Raw genomic sequence first — 25,630 nt, 5'->3', positions numbered from 1 at the left:
CATGGAATTCCACCACACCCAAGAAAATAAGAACATTCTCTCTCTTCTCAGGATTTCTCAACTTAAGTATTTCCTCCACCAGATCATTCTTCAGGAAAAGTCCTTTTTCGTTGACCCTGTGACCCAGGTATTCAATCTCTCTTTTCTTGAAAGCACATTTAGGAAGTTTCAATGTGGGACCACTCGCACTCAATAACTGATGCGTAGAAATGTTCCACGCTGAAATGAGGTGAAAATCCTGATGCCAGCAGTTGCAGACGTATGCACTTGAAGAAATGTAGGCAGCAGCACCATACACTATGAAACTACTATCCAAATAGTAACAATAGTAGAAATAGGAGTAGAAAATCAAACTGTGTATGAATTCCAATCTCCAAGTGGAATCCAAGATGAATGAAAATAGTAGTTCATTGATAAAAAATGAAGGGGTGCTCTCAAAGCCGCATGTGGCCAGTGTAGAAATTAATAATCTCCACAGTTATAAGATTTAAATTCCAAGTAGGTTCTTTAATGAGAGCAACCCAAGCAAGTGCAACAGCTTAAGGATCCCAAAGTAACTGATAAGCTTATCATAGAAGCCCAGAACAATGACATACCAAGAACTCTTTCCATTATGAACGCACAGACAAAAAGATAAAGAAAGCCTAACAAGTATTGGCAACTACATACAGCAAACACAACAACTGGTACTACTCAGCACCAACCAAATTTCTCTTCTATATGGCAGGAAGTGACTGGGTGTACAAATGTCAGCCTCTGAGCATTGACAGAGTTTGCCAAGAGCTGGACAGGTGGTCATCTTTTGGACGGCCTATTACTCCTTCTAATTAATTTGTGGATATTCCACCACGTCACGTTTTCTCTCAAAAGCTTGTCTTAGAAACGGAAACCTCAACTTGTTTGCCTGGTAACAAATGCCAACAGGTGAAAATGGCAGAGAGATCAGCAAAACACATTTTTCAGGGTAAGGAAAATTGCTACATTCTGGGAAAGATTTCTAATGTAAATAATTTTAAGGAAAATGCATCATAACTAGATTGAGACTGAAATGTGCATGTGGGATTCCACAACAATTACAACGATACTGGACAAACTATAAGTAATATGTCCATTTTAATCTTGCTTACCGGTGGGCAAAGTGACGCTATGAAGATCACAGCATTTTGTTAGCCAACTTAAATATTTATTGCAAACCGTACTGCCGTGAATAAGTAAAATTGTCTTACCTAATCTCCTTTGGAAGGTCTAATAGGGACATGTTCTTTTCGATGGCATAACAAGATATTGCAAGGACAGCCATACCAAGGCACTCATTCTCAATCTCATGAACTTCCTGGTCAGTTTTAGGGTCTCGAACAGGGGCCAGCCCTTTTACCAAATCATATTGCCCCTAATAGAAACAAAAATTGAGTAACAAATCTGAATATTTTGAATTAAAATAATAGTACATATTCTAGAACATTTCTTTCAACTGTTATGTAGTGAAACATTTACACTGACAGACAACAGCGGTTTTGCATTGGTGTGCCACCATGTTTCCCTAATACATGACCAAGTTCTTTTTATCTTGATAAAATGGAGAACTTTAGACTCTAGTAGTAGGTGACCATTTGCAAATATTCCTGCAAAGTGTCAGATGTTAAAACTGTACATTTATCCAGAAACGTTTGTCTCATGGAGTATACAAAGTTAAGGTGTGGAGAACAACCCATTTGGGTGACTACCCAAACCAGAAAAGGGAAAGGAATAAACTGCTGAGAAATACAGATGAACTTGGAGCAGAGTTGCAATGTATATTACACATGTTGGACAAACTAAGCTTCAAAACCAACATAGATTCAAATGCATAATGCGCTGTTTGGCATATTTATTTGCCAAGTAACATGTGTTAAGGTTTTAAGCATCATGCTTATTTCATTGCATATATGAGATTCAAGAGAATTGTCTGCTGCTTTCTGAACAATCAAAATACTATGCTTCAAAACGATAGCGAAGCGGGGTACAATATAACATCCTCTCTTAAATGACTTCTAACTCTCTCTTAAATTAGGTTTAACTCATTGTGAAAATAAAAAAAGTTGGCATTCTGTAAGTTGCTGGAGTTGCTTAAACACCCATAAACGTTCACTTATGTGCCTAATGGCAATATTTGAAAAATGTTTTATGGAATGTATGGCATAGGTAGGTCTTTTGGTTGTAATAATACTATGCCTGGCAAGGCGCCCTCGCATCACAGAAAGGCACAGTCTTACATATCTTAAAGCAGTAGTTTTAGCCTGTGGTTCTCGGATCCCTAGGGGTTGGCCATTGAATACAAAATTAAATAATTTTAAGATTTATAAAGTACTAGCAGCCCGTCCCGACCTTGTCCGGGCGCAATCAGGCTTCCCCGACCCCCGCCTGCCCCGACATTGTCCAGCATTTCGGGCCCCCGCCTGCCCCGACCCCCGCCTGCCCCGACATTGTCCCCCGTAGCCTTAAAAAAGCGACATATGATAGTCACAGCAGTGCACTATAATGTAAAACCGTCTCACTGTATTGCAGCTATTACTCCAGCCTTCGCCTGGAAATTACCATTTCCATGTGTTTAGAGTGGGGATAAACCGAACCAGATTTCCAGGCTTTCCTTCGGGCTGGTTGCTTTCCCCGTCCCTGCCCGCTCCGTCCCCCGCCTGCCCCGACCCCCGCCTGCACCGACATTGTCCCCCGGAGCCTTAAAAAGGCGACATATGATAGTCACAGCAGTGCGCTTCGGGCTGTTTGCTTTCCCCGTCCACATGAAAAGTACCACGAAAAGAGGGCACATTTAAACACGGCTCCGGGGTTGACGGATCACTTTTGCCTGTGGGGTCTCTTTGAGCGGGGTTTACCCTTGACGGAGCTCTGCGTGCCGAGATTCCAGCATGGTAACATAAAGCCCGCGTGTCAACGTAATGACCCTTAAAGCTGAAACGCTGAAATGCTGGCGCTCTGCAGTTCAACTTCCTGAGCTGTGTTTGAGGTAAAACTAATGAGCGTGATCGTGGTAGTTCGGAGCCTTACATCACCCCGTCCCCCGCCTGCCTCGACCCCCGCTGCCTTACCTCAGCCGCCGCTCCTCAGTCCACCGCTCCTCGCCGCTCGTCACCACTCCTCCCCCGTGCCATGTCCGCCGCTCCTGGACGCCGCTCCTCCCCCTGCTCCTGACGTCAGCTTGCAGGTCGCGGCCGGCGCTACTTCGAGGGGACTACTTTTTTTATAATGTACATTTTTTAAATATAACGTATTTTTTAACTTTATATAGCCTATGTCCATCTGCACACCCTGAGGATTCCAACGATGTATCGGGTGTGTGGATTGGCGCTGTGGTTCCCGAGTTTACCCGCCTCAAAGCCTCAAAGTTCTTCCTTTATAATAGTAGTATAGATATATAAATCAAAAAGAAAAATTGAAAATGTTAAATTGTAAAACATTTTGTAAATGCAAATAAATTTGAAATTGGAGCCTAAACAATAAGAGGGTAACCTCAGCCTGATTCGTTAGAGTAGGCAGAGCACAGCAAACAGAATAGAGAAAAGAGGATGGGTGGCCTCAAATGATGCACCAATAATAACAGAGCATATATTAGGAGCAAAAAAGACTGCTAGAAATGGGATTGAGGTTGGCTGAGGTATGCACCCAGGCCAGACAAGAACCACCACTCTAGTCAGGGTAAGCTAGATACGCACTAAAAGATAACCTGTGTTCACCCTCCAGTAGCTTGGCACCGAGCAGTCAGGCTTATCTAAAGAGGCAATGTGTAAAGTACTTGTGCAACACACACAGACCAACACACACACACACACACACACACACACACACACTCGAACACAATGAATACACCACAAAAAGACTCTACACAGGTTTAGAAAAATAAATAGCGCTAAAAAGGTTCCTTTAGGTCGCACTGGATCAGGACAAAGTCAAAGTTTGGACCCACCGCGATGGTGCGCTGGCCGGCTACAGGACCCACGCAGGGCCCAGTGAACAAAGTGGTGCCTGTGACGGTCCCTGCGTTTGCCGTCCGTGGGGGTGGCATGTAAGGGTGGCAGGGTGGAGGAAGGCTGTGCTGGCGAATCCCAAGACGGTTGCAGCCAAGAGCAGGGAGGGGGCAGTATTGGGGTGCTGCCAATTCCAGTGACGGCCTCAGATAGGAGCGGGGAGGATGCCCCTCCCCATTGCTACACCACTGAGCGAGATGCGTCAATATCGAGGCCCACAGGTGCAGAATGCATCACTCTTCTCCACAAAGTGAAGGCAATGTATCAGTTCCGAAGACAGGTGTCAGAATTGAGAGGCATTGTGCGAAGCACCGGATTCTGACATGCAATTGGGGGGGGTGGAGGGGGGTGTCGATCTCACCATGCTGCAGCAGCAGTGATACACTGGACGATGCGTTGATCTCCGAAGGCAAAGTGCTGGTATCGATGCAATGCACGGATTTTACTCCCGCAACCGGGTCGATGCGTCAGTTCTGCTATATGCAGCCAGGAGATACAGGAAAATCAGTGTTTTAAGTATCACAGCTACTTCCAGTGACCAAAGCACAGGAGCAGGGCCAGAGACTTCGATATCCCTGAGTCAGGAGGCAAGCCAACAAGCCCTTGGAGATCATGTGGAAGGAGTCCAGCTCTCCTTCAGCAGAGCAGCAGGAAGCAGGGCAAACAACGGAAAAGCAGGCCTTCCAGATAGGCAGTCCAGTTGAGTCCTTTAAGCAGCACAACAGTTTTTCTGGCAGAGCTAAGTTATAATTCTAGTAGTTTCTGATTTGAGTCAGAAACCCAGTACTTATACCCAAGAGTGTATTTGATGTGGGGGTGACTTCAAAACAGCTCTCTGAAGTATGCAAGTATCCCTTTCAACCCAGTCCTGTCTGCCTGGCTATCTGTGGGGGGTAATCAGTTCTTCGTGTGGGGACAGGATACAGCCTATACAAGTAAAGAGTTAGCCCATTACTTGCATCCGACCCAGGCAAGGCCATCAGAAATCAGATGTATGTAGATAGGAACTCAGACACAACTATCCTTCCCATGTTGAAGCTGTCTAGAGGAAAAGCGTAGCTGTCACCCACCCCAGACGTGTATTGAAGACAGGTCAGGTACACAGAGCAGTAAGTGCAGAGAAATGTCCACTTTCAAAAAGGTTTTTTTTATCAAAACCAAACAAGTGTTTTATTTATGTACTTTCACTGTAGCTCATTTGATAAATTAATTCACAGTGTTATAAGAAATTAGGTTGGGGCCCAGTAGGATCATTGTTTGGTATTTGCCCTTGCAGAATACATGCATAAACTTGTTCCAATTGTGAAGAAGGGATTATTGTTTAATTTTCAAAATTATTTTTATTACACAGAACAAGAGCTATGATATGTTTTTCACTACGATGTCTTATATGTAATGTGTAAAATTCATATGTTTTGTTCAAAGTTGAACATATTGTAAGTGTTTTTCCCTGTGATGTAGATATTGATGTATTTATTCAATTAATTAAAATTGTAAATAACAAATGTCTTTTGAAAAATTAATTTTGCAAATTAATAAGACAAAAAAGGAAAAAAACTTTAAAATTTGACAATAAATCATGAAATGATCATAACAATTAAAGAGTGTGGTCATCAGGTTTGAATGATAGTGTGAATGAGTATCAGTATTTGCATCTTATTGTTGCTTATAGATCACTTTAAAAAAGTGGCACTTCTAAAACAGTAATGTTAAATACAACTTCTCCAGTTAAGACAATTTATCATTCCAAAAGTATGAAACCTGAACAAGCTACTCCTCTCTGATCAGGAATTACAGCTTAAACGTTTATTAAGGAATTCCCAATGCTAGCCTATCAGAGGGGTAGACCTCACAGCAGAGAAAAAAGGAATTTTGGGGTTTCTAAGTACCAAGACATATAAAGAATAAACGCTTATGTCCTACCTTTTACTTACATGGTACCCTGCCCTGGGAGTTACTTAGGGCCTACCTTAGGGGCGACTTATATGTAATAAAAGGGGAGTTTACGGTTTGGCAAGAAATTGTAAATGCCAAGTCGAAGTGTCAGTAAATTGCACACACAGGCACTGCATTTTCAGGCCTAAGACAGGCTTGAAAGGCTACTTATGTGGGTGGCACAATTAGTGCTGCAGGCCGACTAGTAGCATTTGAAGTACTGGCCCTGGGTATATGGTTTACCACTTTACATGGGACTTAGCAGTCTATTAAGTATGCAAATCAGACTTACACCAATGTCATCATGTTTAGGGGAGGAGTACATGCACCTCAGTACTGGTTAGCTGTGGTAAAGTACTCAGAATCATAAGGTCAACCAAAATGAATGAGCAAAAACACAACATAAAGGCAAAAGGTCTGGGGGAAGACCATTCTACAGAACACAGAGAGGGAGTTGTGAGAGTTTATCATACCTCTTCGTCTTCAAGAATTTAAAGCCGAAATTAAAACTTTGCTTGTTTTACAATAGGTTGTGAATTAAATAAAATGTTTCAATATTTGTAAATTTGTTTGATACATACTTGTTTCTGTATTTTATTTCTGTGGAGTGTTTTGACATTTAGATGGTAGATATTTCTTAGGTCGGGTGTCCAATGCTTTCAAAAATTACCAATAGCCCGATTCACAAAGGATTTTACATGTAATAAAGTTACGAGTATGGAATCTCCACATGGTGTACTCTTTGCAGTGCGCCATGAGGAGATTTAGTCTTGAGTGCAGGGATTCCACCACAAGTGCGGAGATTTCACAGCGAGTGCAGACACCAGGCACTCGTAACTTTACTACACGTAAGTCCCTTTGTTAATAAGGCCCTGGGTGGGGGTCCCTGAATTCCAGTAATGATTTGATAGGGGGGTCCACAGAAGTCAATAGGCTCAAAACCACTGCCTTAAAGTACTAAACAGAACAAAGTGGAAACATTTGCAGATATGTTTTATTGCATAAAAGATACAGAGTGTGTTCATGTTTAATGGTTCAGGCAAAGTATGACCAATAAATAAAAATGTTGAGTATCTTTTTAGTCTTTTGTGTCTTAGCATAGCTTACCTGTGCAAATAAATACTGTAATGAATTGGCATCAAGTAGAGGTGTTCCGTCGGGTACTCGCTTTTTGTCATAACTATTCTTATGTTTTTTGGGAGAGTGTCTCCATACAGCTGGCTCACTTTCACTTGTTCCATGCCAGTTTGTAAAATAGAATCTTAAGAGAAAAGAAATCAACAGCATCATGAGACACCAGATGACCGACTGGAATATTACCTCTTCACATTTAGTCAGATTCTGTGCATGCATATTGTGACTAATTGTTCAATATATTAACAGAAACAAAACAAGAAAAAATAAATAGGCTAAACAAAATTAGTGCGGCCTCTTCTTGGTGGTAGATAAGTGAATATTCAGATTTGTCAATGTCAGTCTAGACTGAAATTACATTCTACCTGTGAGGGTTGGAGGGCGTATTTGTAGCTGTGACTTTCTCATCCATTAATTTGTAATGCGTCTATCCTGTGGCATGTACTTGTTCCGTTATCATCATTGTGATGGGCTCAGGGTGGGCTGTCCAGGGCATTTAGTTCTCTCTCCAGCTTCTACCTGATCCCACAGTCAACTTAATACAGTGACTGCTGACCACGTTGAAGGTTTAACACTCGAGCAATAGGTTGGAGGTGGTGTCCTTGTTCTCAAGAACGTATTGACATACTATGTTACACAGGATTCCCTAAATGTCGAATACATCAACATAACACTATTATGTCTCCACGTCAGAATGCGAGTGGCAGCTTTCCCCATGTCGGCTCTGTGAGTAATGGATTATGAGCATTATTTTCCTGCCTAAGTATTCGGAGTCTGTAATAGCAGCATGTTATGGAGTTGAGCATCTAATGCAATACACTCCAACATGTAGGTTGTGTACTGAATAGTAGAAGGAGTAATCCCTTTTCCCTGGGTATATTAGCCTCCAGACTCCTTCAAGCTTCCAGTGTCCCCCACCCCACCTGCAGTGAAATCGTCTGGTCTCTTGTTTCATGATGTGAGTTTCTTGTAGGAACACTATGTGGGCTCTCATCCAAGTATGAGTGAATCTTAAATCATTCAAACATTAAGCCCAATAACCTAGACATTCCATGTAAAAATGAACGTATTGAACTCGAGGCTAGCAAACAAAACCCCAACTTCCATATCCTATGCCAGAGAAAGAAATATTTAGCTTCTCCTTAAAGTCAATGGGTAGACTCAAAGGCTGGGCCTGTGCTGTACATCTGTCTTCTTCCCATGTGCTGCCTTCATTCCCATGGCATGGCTACACATCAGAAGGTTCTCCTGTGATGTAGTTTACATAGTTGTGCTCAGCCAAGTGAGTCGCAGTAGGGCTTCTGCAGGCAAGAGTAAGACATTTGGAATTGAGGTGGCCGGTTCGAATGAGCTATGATTACGTTTTTTGCCGGCATCACCTTTTGTCTTAGTATAATCTTACAGTATATAAGGAACAATTATAATTAACAATATATTAATTTTGAATACTACTGAACGAGATATTAGACTTAACTATAGTCACAACTTCCTGTCCATTGAGTCGCTACTAAACTTTGCGGATTGCGGTGTATTTTTTTTAATGTAATAGAGAGAGGACTTAACTAGTCACGGCTCTATGTCGGAGTGTAATTGACAGTTCAAATTGTGAGAGAGGTAAATATATAAATACAGTATAGAGGTTCTATACAGTTACGTTGGAAATTGGGGCCATTTGGTGAATAATATAATCCCTTATGGAGACTCTATTGTAATATTACATATTCAGGTAATCGTTTAAATAACGCTATCAGTTAGGTACTGACTGAGGAATTACTTTAAAAACTGAGTGTTATATTTACATATGACATTTAGAGGATAATACACGTTAAATTAGATATTACCCTATTACAATATGGCGTCCGTACTTTTTGTTTATGAATTACTGTTTAAATATGGCGCCTGAACAGAACGCGAATGCGAAAGCCGGGTATTAGATACGGGAGCGCGGTGTCGAGAAGACAGGTGAGCGCCGCGATTGAGGTGAGGGGTGCGGTGTACTTGGTTAAACCGTTACTGATTCGTATTTATTTACTTTTACAGGTACACGTACTCGTGTATCCTAATTGTGGGATTTAATACCAACGCGGTGGATGTTTCAGATATTACACATAGAGAAGACTTAACAGGCAAGAAGTGAGGTGAGGAGGTTTACGTGTTATTGGTTAACTGAGGACAATGTAGATTAGAGTCACAGTTGATGGAAGGTGAAATATGAATGTTGAAATTTCCGAATAGTACTTTGATAAACAATTGTATTCGAGCATGACAAGTTGGACTGGAATTAGTGAATTTATGTGACTGCGTTATGGCTTAATTGTACTTTAATATTATTTACCATTGAGATTGATCAGGATAGTATACTTCTATTCTAGGTAACTTCTTACTTGTCTCAGAATTGGAATACAAAGACTTATTGTCTAGATTATGATCCAGGTAATAGTACCTTTTTCTTACACTGAGTTGTTTTTGGGAACATTTTGGTTCAAATTATATCTCTTATACTTAATTTCCACTTGGGTGGTTTTTCTTACAATTCTTTTAACTGAGTGTTCTGGAGCCTCTCTACCTGATCTCACGTTATACCACATTCCCTCTCGGTGAATTTGGTGAAGGGTAATTTAGTTACCAGTTTGTAGACTGGTGGATGTCTATATTTTATTTTTATTTTTGGGTTGCAGCCCTGATGAAGTCATATGATGCAAAGATAAGCATCAGACGAAACACGTGTTGGCTGTGGCTGTACGGAAACTGATTTACTTGAAGAAAATTACCATTAAAGACTGGAATACCGTATAATTTGGAACTTTGGATTGCTTTCTATTACGGATTCGTTTTGTCACAAAAGAGACATTACTCCTGCACTTGAGTTGAACTTTTCCATATACTTCTTTGGCAAAATAATGTTGTGTTATTTTCAATTGCGGAGCTCAGGGAGATATCTTCTTAGACGCCATTCTATGTTGAAATCCTGCTAGCTTGTACTGGAACGTTCCAGGCTCGTGGTAAGCTGAGCACGCGCCCCAGGCATTGTACTATGGTTCTGTCTTCTCTGCAATAGACCCGCGTGCAGTTCTACTTTCTCACATACAGTTTGCTTATAATAGGGACAGACATTTCGAAATGTTAACCTTACTAACATGTTAAAACTGACAGATTCTATATTGGTTACAGTTTAATCCTAACATTTTCCGGGTCAGTATGGCGGAGTTCAAGAGACAAAAGAGGCGAACATATTTAAATGTAACAAACCTATGTCTCGCTATAATGCAAACTAATATTGACATATGGTTCGAAACACACTTGCGTTCTTAATTTGATGAAATGACAAACTATCTACAAAATATCTGCCTTTTTTTATTTTCCGGAGGCTGTGCCAATATTTTAGTGGCAATATGCCACATTTTTAGCACAATGTAACGAGAATGACAGAGGTAAAGCAACGATATATTTTGTGTAAAAAGGCATGTGATTCCTACTTAATAGTTTTTCCTGGCATTAGGACATGGGGAGGGCAAGGCAGTGTCTTGATTTATCCATGAAGATGAGCTATTTTGTGGCTCGGATCCAACCACTGAGCGGAAGGCAGCTCACTCATTATGAAGCTGCATCGGATAATTGAAGAAGATGTATTGGAATATTTTACTGTAACACACTTGTACGTTTCTTGGCTTTTTTTTAAATCGAATTTCAGGTTTCCCCGAAATTGTTTCTCCTTCTAGACACTATACGACTATTTTTATGGACCATTTGTTCTGCATACTGGGCTTGCGGCCTCTGCACATACCTCATGCGATAATGCAGTCTGAGGGAAGTGTAGTCATCTATTTTGAACACGTGGTTGGGCGCATACCATAACTTGTCCGTTTCATCAAACAGGCCAAACAGGTTATGACACAACGGAGATATACCTAGGAAAAGAGAAATAACCGCCTGAATCAAAAACAAAGACACTCACAAGAAACTGCACATTTACAAGAAGTCATGGCAGGACGCAACAATTTCTTATCTATATTACTTTCAATGCAGGCGTGAAGCTTTGTAATTCACAGAGTATAGAAAAGATTTCAATAACATAACTAGTGGATGGAGACACCATTTCATTTATTCTTTGCTGGACTTGGTATGTATGTGTGCATATGTTTTTTTCCTGAATGCGCACGCCCAAAATGGACCCGCAGAGCTACTTATTTTTCAGGTTGATGAATGCAACAATGAACCAACACATGCAGCAAACAGAAGAACAGACTTCCAAATTCTCTGCGAAGCGAGTTGCGCTCATGCGTGCGCGCCTGTACTCACTGCACTCGGAGGCTGCCTCGACACACAGCTCTTCCGCTGTGTACTTCCCGGCACTGTACGTCAGTGGCGATCTCTCGGCGACATAAAACACTATTTCCAGCCCTTTGTCCGGAGCCGTCAAAAGCAATTCATGCTTCTTGGAGCTTCTCATTTTCGCACAAAAAGCCATTGCCTTGCAGTCTTCATATGCATTTATATCCTGTTAAAAAAAGCCAAAAAAAGTCTATAAACTTAAAGATCAATTTTATCAAACAGTGATTTATTACGTAGTTCGAGAATACAACGAAGAGATAGGAATTACAAATATTTACTGGAAATGTGGAAGGACTGAGATTACAAATGTTAGATGTGGTTAACAAGATTTCTTCAAATAGGATTCCACTGTGCATGGTTTTGCTCCCAGTTTTACGAGCGCTCTACTACGCGTAAAAGTAAAATAAAAGCCATTATTTCTTTTGAGGAGCCCAACAAAGCAATTATACCAAGCATTGGCAAGGCCTCTGTGAGATCTACCGGTTTAGTCCATTTTAGTTGTGGTGTACAGCACTGTAGTTGCATAGTAGGTTTAACAAATGTATTATTTATAAACTGCTATGAAACAGTCATTATTGTTTTGCTATTTATTACGGAGTAACTGATGCAGTAACTAAAATCTGGAGAGTGCAGTAGACTAGAGTGGCATGGACTGGAGTAGTGCAGTGGCATAGAGTACAGCGGCATAGAGTAGACTGGTGCAGAGTAGAACGGTGCAGAGTGCCATAGATGGCATGCCATAGAGTGGAGTGGTGCAGAGTACAGTGTCATTGAGAGCAGTGACGTAGATTGCAGTGATGCAGAGTGGAGCGGTGAAAAGTGCAGTCGTATAGAGTACAGTGGTGCAGAGTGGATTATAGTGGTGTAGAGTGCATTGGCATAGAACATGGTGGCATAAAGTGTAGTGGCATACAGTGGAGTGGTGTAGAGTAGATTGTTGCAGACTAGTGCAGAGTTAAACAAAGTAGAGTGCTGTGGTGCAGACTGGTTGGTGCACTTTGAAGTGAATTTTATGTGATTGATAAAAAAAATCTAAAAAATATTAATAAATTCATATGTTTTTGATATGTTGTAGGTGTGCTGTATTTAGCTTTTGTCAATCATGATAAATATTCACATTTGATGCGTATTGTATGTCTAAAGAAATAATAAGGTTCTAAAACGCTCTTCAGTGCTTACCCAAGGGAACCAACTTTAGCTTTATATATTTATACCCAGGTTCCGAGGGAAACAGGGTGACCCCATTAACTCTAGTGGAGTGTAATTTAGTAGCATGGGATTATCTAGTGTTTTGTGGAATTGTGTGGTGTGGCATGGAATTCTGTTGCACTGAGTAGATTGAAATTATTTGGTGTGGAGTGGATTTATGTGGAGTAGAGTAGATTTATGTGTAGTGGTGTGGTAAATAAATAAATAATACCTCTCTTTTTGACTAGATATAACAATAACAGATAGCTCAATAAATAAGAGTCAAGATTCGAGGTAGTAGGAGTTTGCAGGTTTAATACAGAATAAAGGACAGGAACAGGACAACCTGCACGGACAAGATCTGGGATGAGCGCGCTCGCTCTTTAATAACAGTGCACAAGTATATATACTAAAACAATTGCATTACAGTACATACAATAGGCGGAGCAGTGGGTGTGGTCAATAGCAGTCGCGAAAGATAAGGGTGAAAGTAGGTGTAACAGGAGGCGTGTACATAGACATGTGATGTAAACGTAACAGAATATGTCATAAATGGGGCGGAAATATGGAGGGGGCTACCTAAGGAGCCGGGACCTCTAACCTACTGGTGCGCGCACACTGGCAATGACGTGTTACTAGGAGAAGCTGGGGGCTATGACTTCTGCGCTAGAAGGAGAGACTGAAGTCTGGAGAGTCAGAGCGACATGTACCTAAACACTATCTAGTATCTGATGTTTAGAGAACATGTTGATAGAATCCAAAAGTTATCAGGGTAAAGGCTAACAGATTCTAAGACTGGTGCATGCATTATTCTTCATGTAGTGCGTGTTGAGGAATATTAAATGACCATTAAATGCAGTATTTCTCTTACATGGAGACGTAAAGGCTAGACCATGACGGAAATTATTGATGCGATTCAGTAGCTTAGGAATGCAGAAGAGGAGGGCTGGCCTGATAACTAGAATCATAACATACTCTTGGCAGACTGGCAGGCAGAGCCAGGCCGAGCCGGGCACTGTGAGACAGGAAGTAAGTGAAGGGTCAGGAATACAGGTGGGGGCTGTATCGCTCCTCAGCGAGGGTTCAGAAGACAGGAGCTGAATCTGGTGTCCGGGCCCTTTTGAGGCCTAGAAACGGGGACTTTTCAATGAAATAACGTGCACACTGAGAAACGTGGCAACGTAACTTTACATAGGCCTAATATTCGTAGTATTCACGAGAACTGGAACTGGCATACTAGAGATGGACACAATTGTAATTGCGTCTTTAATCGATCATGGGGAATATATATGCATATTAATCATGCACATATAACATAAGATGGGGAACACGTAGGGACACAGAACATGGCAAAATTTACTTTTCCACATTCTCATGATACCATCTATCATTTCATACAGTATCATTTGCTCGTCTCGGATTTTCTTGGAACGGGATTTAGAACGGGACTTGGGACTAGGAATACAAGAGGTAGCACAAATGCCGCAAATCGCAGGGCCACATTGTATACAGAGGCAGCAACTGAATATGATCGCTACTGCAATACCTAGAAATGACAATACTTTCCATCCCCAGGCAGAAATTATACTCCAGAACCAACCGGACCATGTCCAGGTGCCTGGATTTTGGTGTAACAGATGGGCAATTTTGTGAAGTCTGGTTATAGCTGAATAAACAGACGGCGCGTTATTAGGAATGAAAATGCAGCAACTAGATCCAATGACTCTACATGCTCCTCCTCTATCGGCCAGTATGACGTCAAGAACGAGACGATTTTGGAGCATGACAACTCTCATAGCAGATTGCTCTTCGGTCAGGTTACCTAGAGCAGAAGTAGATTCAGTCACTACTACTTCAAGGGTTCTGGTCAATCTACGTATCAATTTACTATTCACGACAGTACCTAAGTAGGGGAAGAAACCTTTATTGAGATCTATATATTGTTCTAGAGCAGTTTCAGTATAATCGACAATCGGGAGGTCTCTCTTGTGTCTAGTATGTACTAGGTGGGAGTTCCTATGATAGTCAGGTGGGGCTAGAAAAACTGGTGGCAGTAGGAAGGCAATGTAACAGGTTCCCTCCCAGTCGAGGGGCAGACGAACATATGCGGTCTGACCACAAACAAAATAAGAATGACGTGAAGCTTTGAAAATAGATTTCCCACTGTCACTATACTTGACAATAGTAGTACAATCACTATGTCCTACATGTACGGAACCATTATTTCTGACACATAATTCGCCTTTGACTGGTAGTACTGACATAGCAGGTAAGTCTGGAGTAGAATCAGACTGAACATTCAGGACCATAAAATTCGAAGAATAATTACCCAAATTGTAAACTTCATTTTCTAGATCTAACCCTGTTCTGTGGGGAAGACCTTGCTTGTCTGGAAAACATGTACTGTTCAGAAAGGACATATCATTTGAGGATGACGTTAACGTGGACCATGCTCCACATGAACCGTTATGTGAGAATGGATAAGGAAACAGTGGCAGAACTCCCTTCGGTGTCTGGAAAGGGGGGAGTCGACCACACACCCAACAATTGGTGGCATTGCTGGTCTGGTGTGAATAATGTAACATGCGGATAAATGAGTTGTTTCGCATCGCAAGACGATAAGATAGTTCATGAGGAGGCAGATCACTAAACGTGTGCTCTACTGTAGCATTAGAAGACTTATTTACATGAGGAATTGGAAAACATAAATGAAATGCATAACTCGTGCAGGTAACCATCAGGCTGAAAAATAATATGAAACTTAGAAAAACAATACATCGGATTGAGTTTTGACTGACTCTCTCACTATGGGGGTCTATTTCATACATGTCAGATACCTATTTAACCGTTTCACCTAGGGGAGGACTTAGACAATTAAACTGGCTAACTTAATTTACTAGACCTTAATTTCTTTTTATACTCCTGCTGCGGAGTTTCCTCTAACAGGGGAGGCTTTGAATCAATGTCATTTGCGGGACAGTCCTTAAGAATAGTATCTCGGCAGTCCTTAAAATCCTTGGAAAAGTTCTTGGAAATAGTTCGTGGTCGGAGTCCGTGAAATGTCTTTACATGCGACAGGTGGACCCACCCCTTCCTGCCTTCCAACTTGACGGCAGTACGGGTGGTCAGGAGAACCAACTTTGGTTCCTTCCAGCGAGGCTCCAGCGGACTTGAACGATCAAAATTCCTGACGAGAACAAAAGAGCCTGGAAGGATCTCGTGTGGCTTGACTTCAGTATTGTCGGGAAATGCAGCGGCAACCTGTGAACGACAAGAGTGTAGGGCAGACATCAAGGAAGCTAGGTAATCTGTCAGCATATTACTGGAAACATCTGTAATACTTCGGGGTCTAGGTGTACCCCACATATTCGGAGGGCGGCCGAAGACGACCTCATACGGGGACAGACCTGATCTGGAATGTGCGACCATGCGCATATAAAACAGAGCGACTGGCAGAGCAACTAACCAGTCTACACCTTTTTCTTGACAAATTTTGGCAATACGGATTTTCAAGGTTTGATTATGTCTCTCTACGAGACCGGCTGCTTCTGGATGGCGTACACAATGGAACTTCCACTGGTACCCTAACAAAAGGGAAACGTGTTTCATCAGTTCAGATGAGAATGGCTGGCCGTTATCAGAATATACGACCCTAGGGAGTCCATAACGGGGGAAGAATTCACGAACCAACTGCTTGGCAGTGGTCGCGGCTGTGTAATCTGGAACTGGATATGCTTCTGTCCACCTGGACAAAGCGCATACAACTACAAGGACATACTTGAAACCTCGACATCGCTCCATCTGAATATAATCCATCTGGAGGACTTCAAAAGGGTGGTCAGGGGGCTGGAATCCACCTTGTTCCACCGGGACACTTTTACCTGGATTAAACTGGCAACATATCATACAGGTACGGACTTTCTGCTTGGCTGCAGCTCGTAAATGTTTGTTAAACCAAACGTTCTGGATACTGTCTAACATGGCTTTTTCTCCTAAGTGCGCTGGACTATGTGCGGTATTGATAATGACTTGAACCATAGAGTCGGGGAGAAACCATGTGGCTCTACCCTTCGTCAACCATCCCTGATCTGTCTGGACCCCTCCTTGTTCGGACCATTTCTTGATTTCTTCAGGAGTAGCATGTAACTGGATATCTATGACATCTTGAGTGGGGTCCTTAACTGTCATACAAGTAGTCTGTTCTAGAGTGGATGTCGGTGTCTTGTTAACTGGTATGTCTGGTGTCTGTGCTGTAAGCTTGGCTGTTCGATCTGCTAGATCATTACCTTGAGAAATAATGTCTGTAACTTTAGTATGTGCTTTGCATTTCATGATAGCAATAGATGTCGGTAAATGTATGGCATCTAGCAGAGCTTGAATAAGGAGACCATGCTGAATCTTGGTTCCATGAGAAGTCATGAAACCTCTCTCCTGCCAGAGCACTCCGAAGTCGTGTACAACTCCGAATGCGTAACGTGAATCTGTGTAAATATTAACTTTCAGGTTCTTGGCGTGTATGCAGGCTTGGGTCAGAGCAACTAGCTCTGCTGCTTGAGCAGACAGGGTGTCAATACGGTGTGTTTCAATAACTTCAGTGTCAGTAGTCACTGCATACGCGGCTACTAGTTCTCCTGTACTTGTTCTCATACATGAACCATCCACATAAAGTGTCAGGTCGGGATCTGGTAATGGAACATCTGTCAGATCTTGTCTTGGCTTAGTCATGGTGTTAACAACTTCCACACAGTCATGTGTGGCAGGATTCGAAATAACTGACGGTAACAGTGTAGCAGGATTTAGAACGTTGCAGGGTCTGATTCCTATGTGTGGCTGGAACAGTGTCAGTTCATAACCTGTCAAACGTGCAATTGTCAAGTGCTGAGTCTGTGTTCGGTTTAAAAGAACTTCCACGGAGTGTGGAACTTGTACTGTCAAGGAATGTCCTAATACTATGGAATCACTTTGTCTGATAGCTAGCGCTGTGGCTGCAACCGACTTGAGGCACGCAGGCAGAGCCTGGGCTACAGGATCTAATGTGCTCGAAAAATAAGCACAGGGCTTGTACTGTCCTGCTTGATCTTGTGTGAGAACAGATAATGCTGTACCATCACGTTCTGTGACAAAAAGTGTAAAAGGCTTACTGTAGTTCGGTGTAGCTAGAACAGGAGCTTGGCATAAAGCTTTCTTTAACTCATTGAAACTAAGTGTATGTTCAGATGTCCAAGGGAGAACAGTCGATACGGCTGCCTCCTGTGTCGTTAACTGTATCAGTGGCTTGGCTAGAAATGCATACTGAGGAATCCATTGTCTGCAATAAGAAGTAAGGCCGATAAAAGCACGTACCTCCTTCTGTGTCTTGGGCTGAGGAAGACTCGCTATTAACTGGATACGGTCGGGTGTCAACTGCCTACCCCACTTGGACAGTAAGTGTCCTAAGTAGATCACTTGCTGGACACAGAATTGAAGCTTTGAAGGGGACAGCTTGTGCCCCATCTCGGCTAGGAAATACAAGACTGTAAGTGATGCTCGCTCGCAAGCACGTTCAGAACGGGCTGTGATCAGTAGATCATCGACATACTGGAGCAGGGCAGTGTCAGCTGGCATGTGAATGTTGTCTAGTTGTCTTTTAAGTGCTTGACTGTAAATGCTAGGACTTTCTGTGAAACCTTGAGGAGCTCGTGTGAATTTATAGCTCCTTCCATTTAAACAAAAACCGAAAAGGTACTGGCTGTCTGGATGAATAGGAACACTGAAAAATGCGTTCTTGAGGTCGATTACGGTAAAGAATATTGCCTCAGAATCAATGGCTGTCAATAGGGATGAAATATCTGGGACTACTGGATACTGGGGAATAATACATTTATTGAGTTCTCGAAGGTCAATCACTAATCGATATACTGGGGGTGCATTTGGATCAGTACGCTTCATGACTGAATGATCGGAGAATTACATACATTGGAGTCAGTTTCTACAACTACTCCTTGAGCCATAAGCTCGTCAATAATTTTGGATAAGGCTGCTACAGCCTCAGGTGGCAATCTGTACTGTCTGATTCGTGGTAACACTACACCTTGCTTGAGAGTCACACGATGGGGTGTGATTTGCATAAAACCAACATCAGTTGGACCTTGTGCCCATAGATGCTGCGGAACATTAGACAATCTCGGATCAAAATCTCGTAATACATAGTGACCCTTGAAGTCACGTAGGAACAATCGTATTCCCTCTGGGGAACAGCAAATAACTGCACCTAATTCTTTCAGTGTCTTAATGCCTAACAGATTTTCTGGACATGACTTCGTAAGTAACAGATCAGTAGTGCGGGACAATGGACCTACTTCTAGAGTAACTGGCTTTGATATTTCATTTACAATAGGTTTTCCTGAAAATCCAAGGGAAACATTTCTAGAGCCTGAGAGCGGAGCCCCTGGAACCTCGTCGTGACTTATGGTAGTCCTACTTGCCCCTGTATCAATCAGAAACTTTCTGTCTTTCCCTAGTACTTGACTATGAACATAGGGACCTTCTTGATCTACAGGAATCTCGATGAGAGGCAAGCCTACCTCCCTCTCTAGGCTGTTTCATGAATACTGTTGATACTCTGGGTACTCTGTCTGGGCATACTGGTACATCTGCTGTGTAACATGCTGTGTTGCAGCAATAGGCTGCGGTGCTGGAACTGTCTGTTGTGCATTCTGTGGCTGGGAAGTCTGTGAAACTTGTTCTTGTCTAGGCGGACGTGGTCTTTCTTTAGTTTTACCGGTGGCTATATTGTGTTTGAGAACTGCACACTCGTTTATGAAATGACCTGGCTGTTTACAATAATTGCATGTCCCTTTAACGGGAGCTGCAGGATGACTGGCTTGATGCGGACCCCTCTTCTGACTGTCTTGAGGAACAGATTGTGCAACTAGTACTTTCATTTTCGTGTCTTTCATACGTTTTCTCTCGTGTTCTTGCTCTTCTCTGATTCTATTCTGGTGATATTGGAGCATCTGTAACATCTGGGACGGAGTACTAGCTTGCCATGTACTTTCGACTTTCAAAACTCGATTCTTAACTTGTGGACTTGAATTCTCGACTAGTTTAGTAACAAAAAGATGAGGGTATGACTCGCTACTCGTCTTCAAGCCACTGTTTATGATAAAAAATTTTTCAAATCTAGAATAAAAATCACTAGTGTCTTCGTCTTGTTTCTGTTTACAGGCTGAGATTGCATCCCAGTCTTCCTTTTTAGTCGCTAATAATCTAGGCAAAACTTGTATTAACAGTTCTGGTAATTCTTTACATTTCTCCCCAAGACCGGTACCTGGTACTCGTATCTTATCTTCAGCTTCTAGAACTGCCCAATCGATCTTTTTCTCTCCCACCTCCCATTCTTTTTCCTTGAGTTTTTCGTATACCCCTGCGGGCAACAGGACTTTTAACATTTTAATAATATCTGGATACGTGTATTCTCCCATACGGAGCATGTCTTTTAATTCTCGGTGGAACCCTGCTGGATCTTTGTCGTGACAGGGAATTCATTTCTTCATCTCTAAGAGTTCCATCTTGGTAACTGGGGTGTAAACAAATACTCTTTGCATTTCACCATCCGCTGTCCTAACTGGGTGTACTTCTCGTAGCGGATTCTGTCTGTCCATGTAAAACGGTTTACTTTCTGGAGGTGAGACATGAACAAAATGCGGGTTCAAAAACGTTCTATATTTGTGGCGCTGTTCTAGAATGATGCTAATTAAATCGGTACCTAAACCTTTCCATCTATACTGGAGTAACTCGTTCAGGACATCATGTAACGGACCTGGATCAGAATGTTGACCCTCATACAATGTGATGAGGTGCTGGATCATATACATACCCACCAGTCGCTGCTCGGCTGGGGGCAATTTCAGAAACATTTGTGCCACTATTTCATCTGGAAAAGTGGTAGAATCAGTAGTCCATCGGACTGCTGATCGGGCTAGTTCTTGTTCATGCATGGTACTTAATTCACTATAACCGATTCGTGATTTCAGAATGTGATCGGTAGCTTGAAACACTTGTTCTAGAGAGCCTTGTTCTGGTGCTGGATGATGAAAGACTTTCTTGTGTTCTAGGCGTAAAGGTCGGTCTGGAAATCTAGATTTACCTACATACGCTATTCTGGCAGTATTCTCGTCCTCTACCTCTTCCGTAGGAGAGTCATTTTCTTTCTCGCTTCCTAGAGCTTCACTGCGTTGTTCGTGTATCCTTATTATTTCTTTACGAATTTTCTTGTACATATGCTCTATACTATTGAGTGTCTTGTGCTTACCCTCGGCTATATTATCACTCCACCTTGTCAGGGTTCTCATTTCGGACGGATCTTTAGTCGGGGAATCTTGTTCCCGTATTAAACAATTGATCAGAAACTTTAATAGCATAAACTGGGTTTCGGATTTCCTGTGAGATATGACGTCAGCAATACTTTCTGGATCTTGTCCTGTACGAATGAAACGATACATTCTGTCTAGATCTTCTTTCATATTCGGTAGGGTGACCAGATACTCGGACACCTGTCTTATACGTATGGATTATAGAACCATACCTTCCTCGCCTGGGACTGGATCATAACAGCATTCAGTAAGAGCTCGTCTGATTTCTGCAACGGACTTAAATTTGGGCGTACGCTGTAACGCACGTTCATGTAACTCGACTGCTCCTAAACGTCTATTTGGCGGCGGGGTACCAGGAGGACCTCCTCCTGCGGCCCCTATACTGGAATCATCGACCGATACTCTTCGTGCTGGCAGAGTGACTGATGTGGCGGGAAGTTGTACTACGGGTTGGACCGGGGGTACCGTAGCAGGTACTGCAAAAGGTGCCCCGGTGTCTGGAGGAACAGGAATTATATGATTTACAGGGACTGGCGGAACAGGATTTGCATATTCTGGGACTGTGTCGTCCAAATAGGACGAGATAAAAATATCAGCTGCGGTCGGTTTGTGACGTAGCTTGGTCGGAACTAAGGGTGGCGGAAAATTACTGGATGCCTCCGGGGTTGCTTTTAGCAAGCCCTCGGCAAGAAGAGGATACATACCCTTAATAAGGGCATGCCTCTGTCTGTCTGACTGTTCGGTTTTAACTCGTTCACCTATCTCGATTAATTCCCTTTCTTGGGCTCTTTCTGTGGATTCTCTACTTAATTCTGACTTTCTGATTTCTTTTTCGGTTCTTTTATGAGATTCTTTGCGCCATAACTCGAAGGCATCTTTCTGTGACTGTCTGGCTTTCTTTTTCCATAATGCTTCTTCTACTCGCATGATGCACTCGGCATCCCACGTACCTGATACGGGCCATCTATACTTTTCTTCTAACTGTTTGGTGTACTCCACCCATAAATCTAGATATAATATGGCACTTATGCCATGCTTTTGATACATAAAATGACCTGGACTGTCCCTAGGCGGGACAGGAACTGCTTCTTCTAACAGACCTTTTCTAGTTTTTAACTGACGTAATTTGGAAAATAACGGCATGACTGGACTGTAATCTAGATACTATACAATACACAATAAACACGATAATTACACCACTTTCATACCACGACATTAAAATACATGAATGACATTTTAAAATAACAGTTCTGACAAAATACTACCTGGAATATTGAAAACAGAATACATGAATCTCTCGAGAACAGAACGGACTAGAACAGAAACTAGATGCACTGCTAAAACAGTACGAACTTACCGGTCTCATAAGAGACACGTCAGGACCCGCATCCACCGGAGTGGACACTTCGTGTTGGGTCTGTGTACCACCAAACCCACGGACCAGAGTCAATTAGATTGACCCTGTCTAGATACTACCCCAGCAACGGTACTCACCGGGCAGCAAGAACGGAAGGCCTCGGACTGGACTGGACTGCTACGATGACGGACGGACGAACTTCGGACTTCTGTTACGGGTGGGCCTCCGGATACCTCGGACCTTGGACTCTCGGCTTGGGCTCTGGTCGGGACTCGCCGCGTTCCTCCACCGCCTCGTCTGGATGCTGGACCGCAACCTCCGTCTCCTCCGTGGGCCTGAGGGATACTTGAAGCAGAAATATCTGCCGGTGCGCAGAAGAGTTCCGTCACGGCTGCAGAGGGTCAGGGGGCATACGTGGCTTCACCGGCGCGTGGGGAAAGGGCAAGTCCCTATTCGGGCGCCATTATGTGGTAAATAAATAAATAATACCTCTCTTTTTGACTAGATATAACAATAACAGATAGCTCAATAAATAAGAGTCAAGATTCGAGGTAGTAGGAGTTTGCAGGTTTAATACAGAATAAAGGACAGGAACAGGACAACCTGCACGGACAAGATCTGGGATGAGCGCGCTCGCTCTTTAATAACAGTGCACAAGTATATATACTAAAACAATTGCATTACAGTACATACAATAGGCGGAGCAGTGGGTGTGGTCAATAGCAGTCGCGAAAGATAAGGGTGAAAGTAGGTGTAACAGGAGGCGTGTACATAGACATGTGATGTAAACGTAACAGAATATGTCATAAATGGGGCGGAAATATGGAGGGGGCTACCTAAGGAGCCGGGACCTCTAACCTACTGGTGCGCGCAAACTGGCAATGACGTGTTACTAGGAGAAGCTGGGGGCTATGACTTCTGCGCTAGAAGGAGAGACTGAAGTCTGGAGAGTCAGAGCGACATGTACCTAAACACTATCTAGTATCTGATGTTTAGAGAACATGTTGATAGAATCCAAAAGTTATCAGGGTAAAGGCTAACAGATTCTAAGACTGGTGCATGCATTATTCTTCATGTAGTGCGTGTTGAGGAATATTAAATGACCATTAAATGCAGTATTTCTCTTACATGGAGACGTAAAGGCTAGACCATGACGGAAATTATTGATGCGATTCAGTAGCTTAGGAATGCAGAAGAGGAGGGCTGGCCTGATAACTAGAATCATAACATACTCTTGGCAGACTGGCAGGCAGAGCCAGGCCGAGCCGGGCACTGTGAGACAGGAAGTAAGTGAAGGGTCAGGAATACAGGTGGGGGCTGTATCGCTCCTCAGCGAGGGTTCAGAAGACAGGAGCTGAATCTGGTGTCCGGGCCCTTTTGAGGCCTAGAAACGGGGACTTTTCAATGAAATAACGTGCACACTGAGAAACGTGGCAACGTAACTTTACATAGGCCTAATATTCGTAGTATTCACGAGAACTGGAACTGGCATACTAGAGATGGACACAATTGTAATTGCGTCTTTAATCGATCATGGGGAATATATATGCATATTAATCATGCACATATAACATAAGATGGGGAACACGTAGGGACACAGAACATGGCAAAATTTACTTTTCCACAGTGGAAAGCAGCTATGTGGCATTGAGTAGAATTATGTGGCATTGAGTAGTATTATGTGACATGGAATTACGTGTCATGCAGTGAAATTATGTGGCGTGGAATTATGTGTACAGGCATGGAACTTCCAGACATAAAATTGCATGGCATGTAGCGAAATTGTGTGGGGATGGAGTTGAATTTTGTAGCATAGAGTGGAATCGTGTGGCGTGGAGTGGATTTATATGGCGTAGAGTGAAATCATGTGGCATGTAATAGAATTAGATTGCATGTAAATGTGTGGCATGGAGTGGAACTGTGTTGCGTTGAATTGTGTTGCATTGATTGGAGTCGAATTGAGTGTCATTTTTTTAATGGAATTATGTGAGGTGAAATTTTGTTGCATGGAGTGTAGTTGAATTATGTGGCGTGGAGTTGAAATATATGGAGTAGAATTATGTGTAGTGGAATGATGTGACTTGAGGTGAAAATAGGTGGTGTGGAATGGAATTGTGTGGCGTGGCATGCAATTGTGAGATGTGGAATTCTGCTGGGTTGAGGGAAGTGGAATTATGTGGAATGGAATTACATGTCATGAAGTGGAATATGGGGTGGGATTATTTAACGTGGAATTGTGAGGAGTGGTGTGGAATTGTATGGTGTGGCATTGTGTGGCATGAAATGGAATTGTGAGGTGTGGAATTGCGTGGAGTACAATTGTGTGATAGGGAGTGCCGTGGAGTGAAATTTTATGACATGGTGTGAAATGACGTGTAGTCGTGTGAAATGACGTGTAGTCGTGTGAAATTATGTGGCATTGCGTGGAATGGAACTATGTGACATTGCATATAATTATGTGGCATGGAATTGTGTGGCATGGCGTGGAATTGTGTTGGGTGGAATTATGTAGTGTGGATTGAGTGGAATTATGAGTCATGGAGTTAAGGGGAATTATGTGGAGTGGTACTAGTTTAGCTTTATGTGGAATATGTAGGATTGTGGTATGAAGCACTAAATAGAAATTAGAATTAATTACTATCCCTTAATATCAAGTACAAAATGAAATTTAGACTCTTTGTGGGTTACTAAAAGTACCAAGATATTTCTTTATAATACGGGGTGGCTTAGTGATGGAAACTGTATCCCGCATTATATGTCGTTGTTAGTCTAAGAAGTCTAGTTAAAATGTATCTGTCTTTTTATTACTCCTATTTTTGGCTGCAAAACGGGACACTAGGAAAAACAGAGATGCGCCCAGGATCACACGGGGTGGTCTAGAATGAAATGCCTGGTAATTAGCTCCCAAATATTCAGAACTGAAATAATTGAGCCCTTATTAATTGGCACCAGATGAAAGTTCGAACAGATTCTTAGACAGTGAAACTGAATTGCCTGTATTGAAAACACCATTGCGACTGTAGGGAGGGCTTCCATCACAAATGCAATGAACACTTGAATTATCAAGTAGCTGCTGATTACACGATCAGGTACACTGGGGTTTTGTGCATGTAATAGGCAAGGAGGGGTGGAGCTGTAGGTTGAGGAGAGGCTTGAGTGACACCATGTATTTTGGGTACCTTGAGCACAGTTCATTGCAAAGCGTTCACACCTCTTTTGCATGTGTTGTGGGTGTTCAGGCTGTAGTCTGCACTGCTGTGCGGGGTATCACTAATCAAAGGCATGGTAAGCAGACAGGCTTTCCTGGTCAA

The 25,630-nt window shown here is 42.5% G+C and overlaps 1 protein-coding gene across 4 annotated transcripts in view; it reads right to left on the bottom strand.

The window, feature by feature from the left end:
- The window catches only part of JAK1 (Janus kinase 1), a 490,769-nt gene that overhangs the window by 241,102 nt on the left and 224,037 nt on the right, over positions 1 to 25,630 (bottom strand). For all 4 annotated transcript variants that reach the window (XM_078669080.1, XM_078669071.1, XM_078669099.1 and 1 more), the window contains 4 exons: positions 11,388 to 11,586; positions 10,873 to 10,996; positions 7,062 to 7,215; positions 1,227 to 1,390 (listed from right to left, as the gene is read on the bottom strand). In XM_078669080.1, the coding sequence (XP_078525206.1) occupies positions 1,227 to 1,390; positions 7,062 to 7,215; positions 10,873 to 10,996; positions 11,388 to 11,586 (641 nt within the window). The remainder of the gene's footprint in view (positions 1 to 1,226; positions 1,391 to 7,061; positions 7,216 to 10,872; positions 10,997 to 11,387; positions 11,587 to 25,630) is intronic.

This window comes from Lissotriton helveticus, chromosome 1_2 (assembly GCF_964261635.1).
Source record: "Lissotriton helveticus chromosome 1_2, aLisHel1.1, whole genome shotgun sequence".
Classification (NCBI taxonomy): domain Eukaryota; kingdom Metazoa; phylum Chordata; class Amphibia; order Caudata; family Salamandridae; genus Lissotriton; species Lissotriton helveticus.
This window is presented reverse-complemented; position numbering and strand designations above follow the sequence as displayed.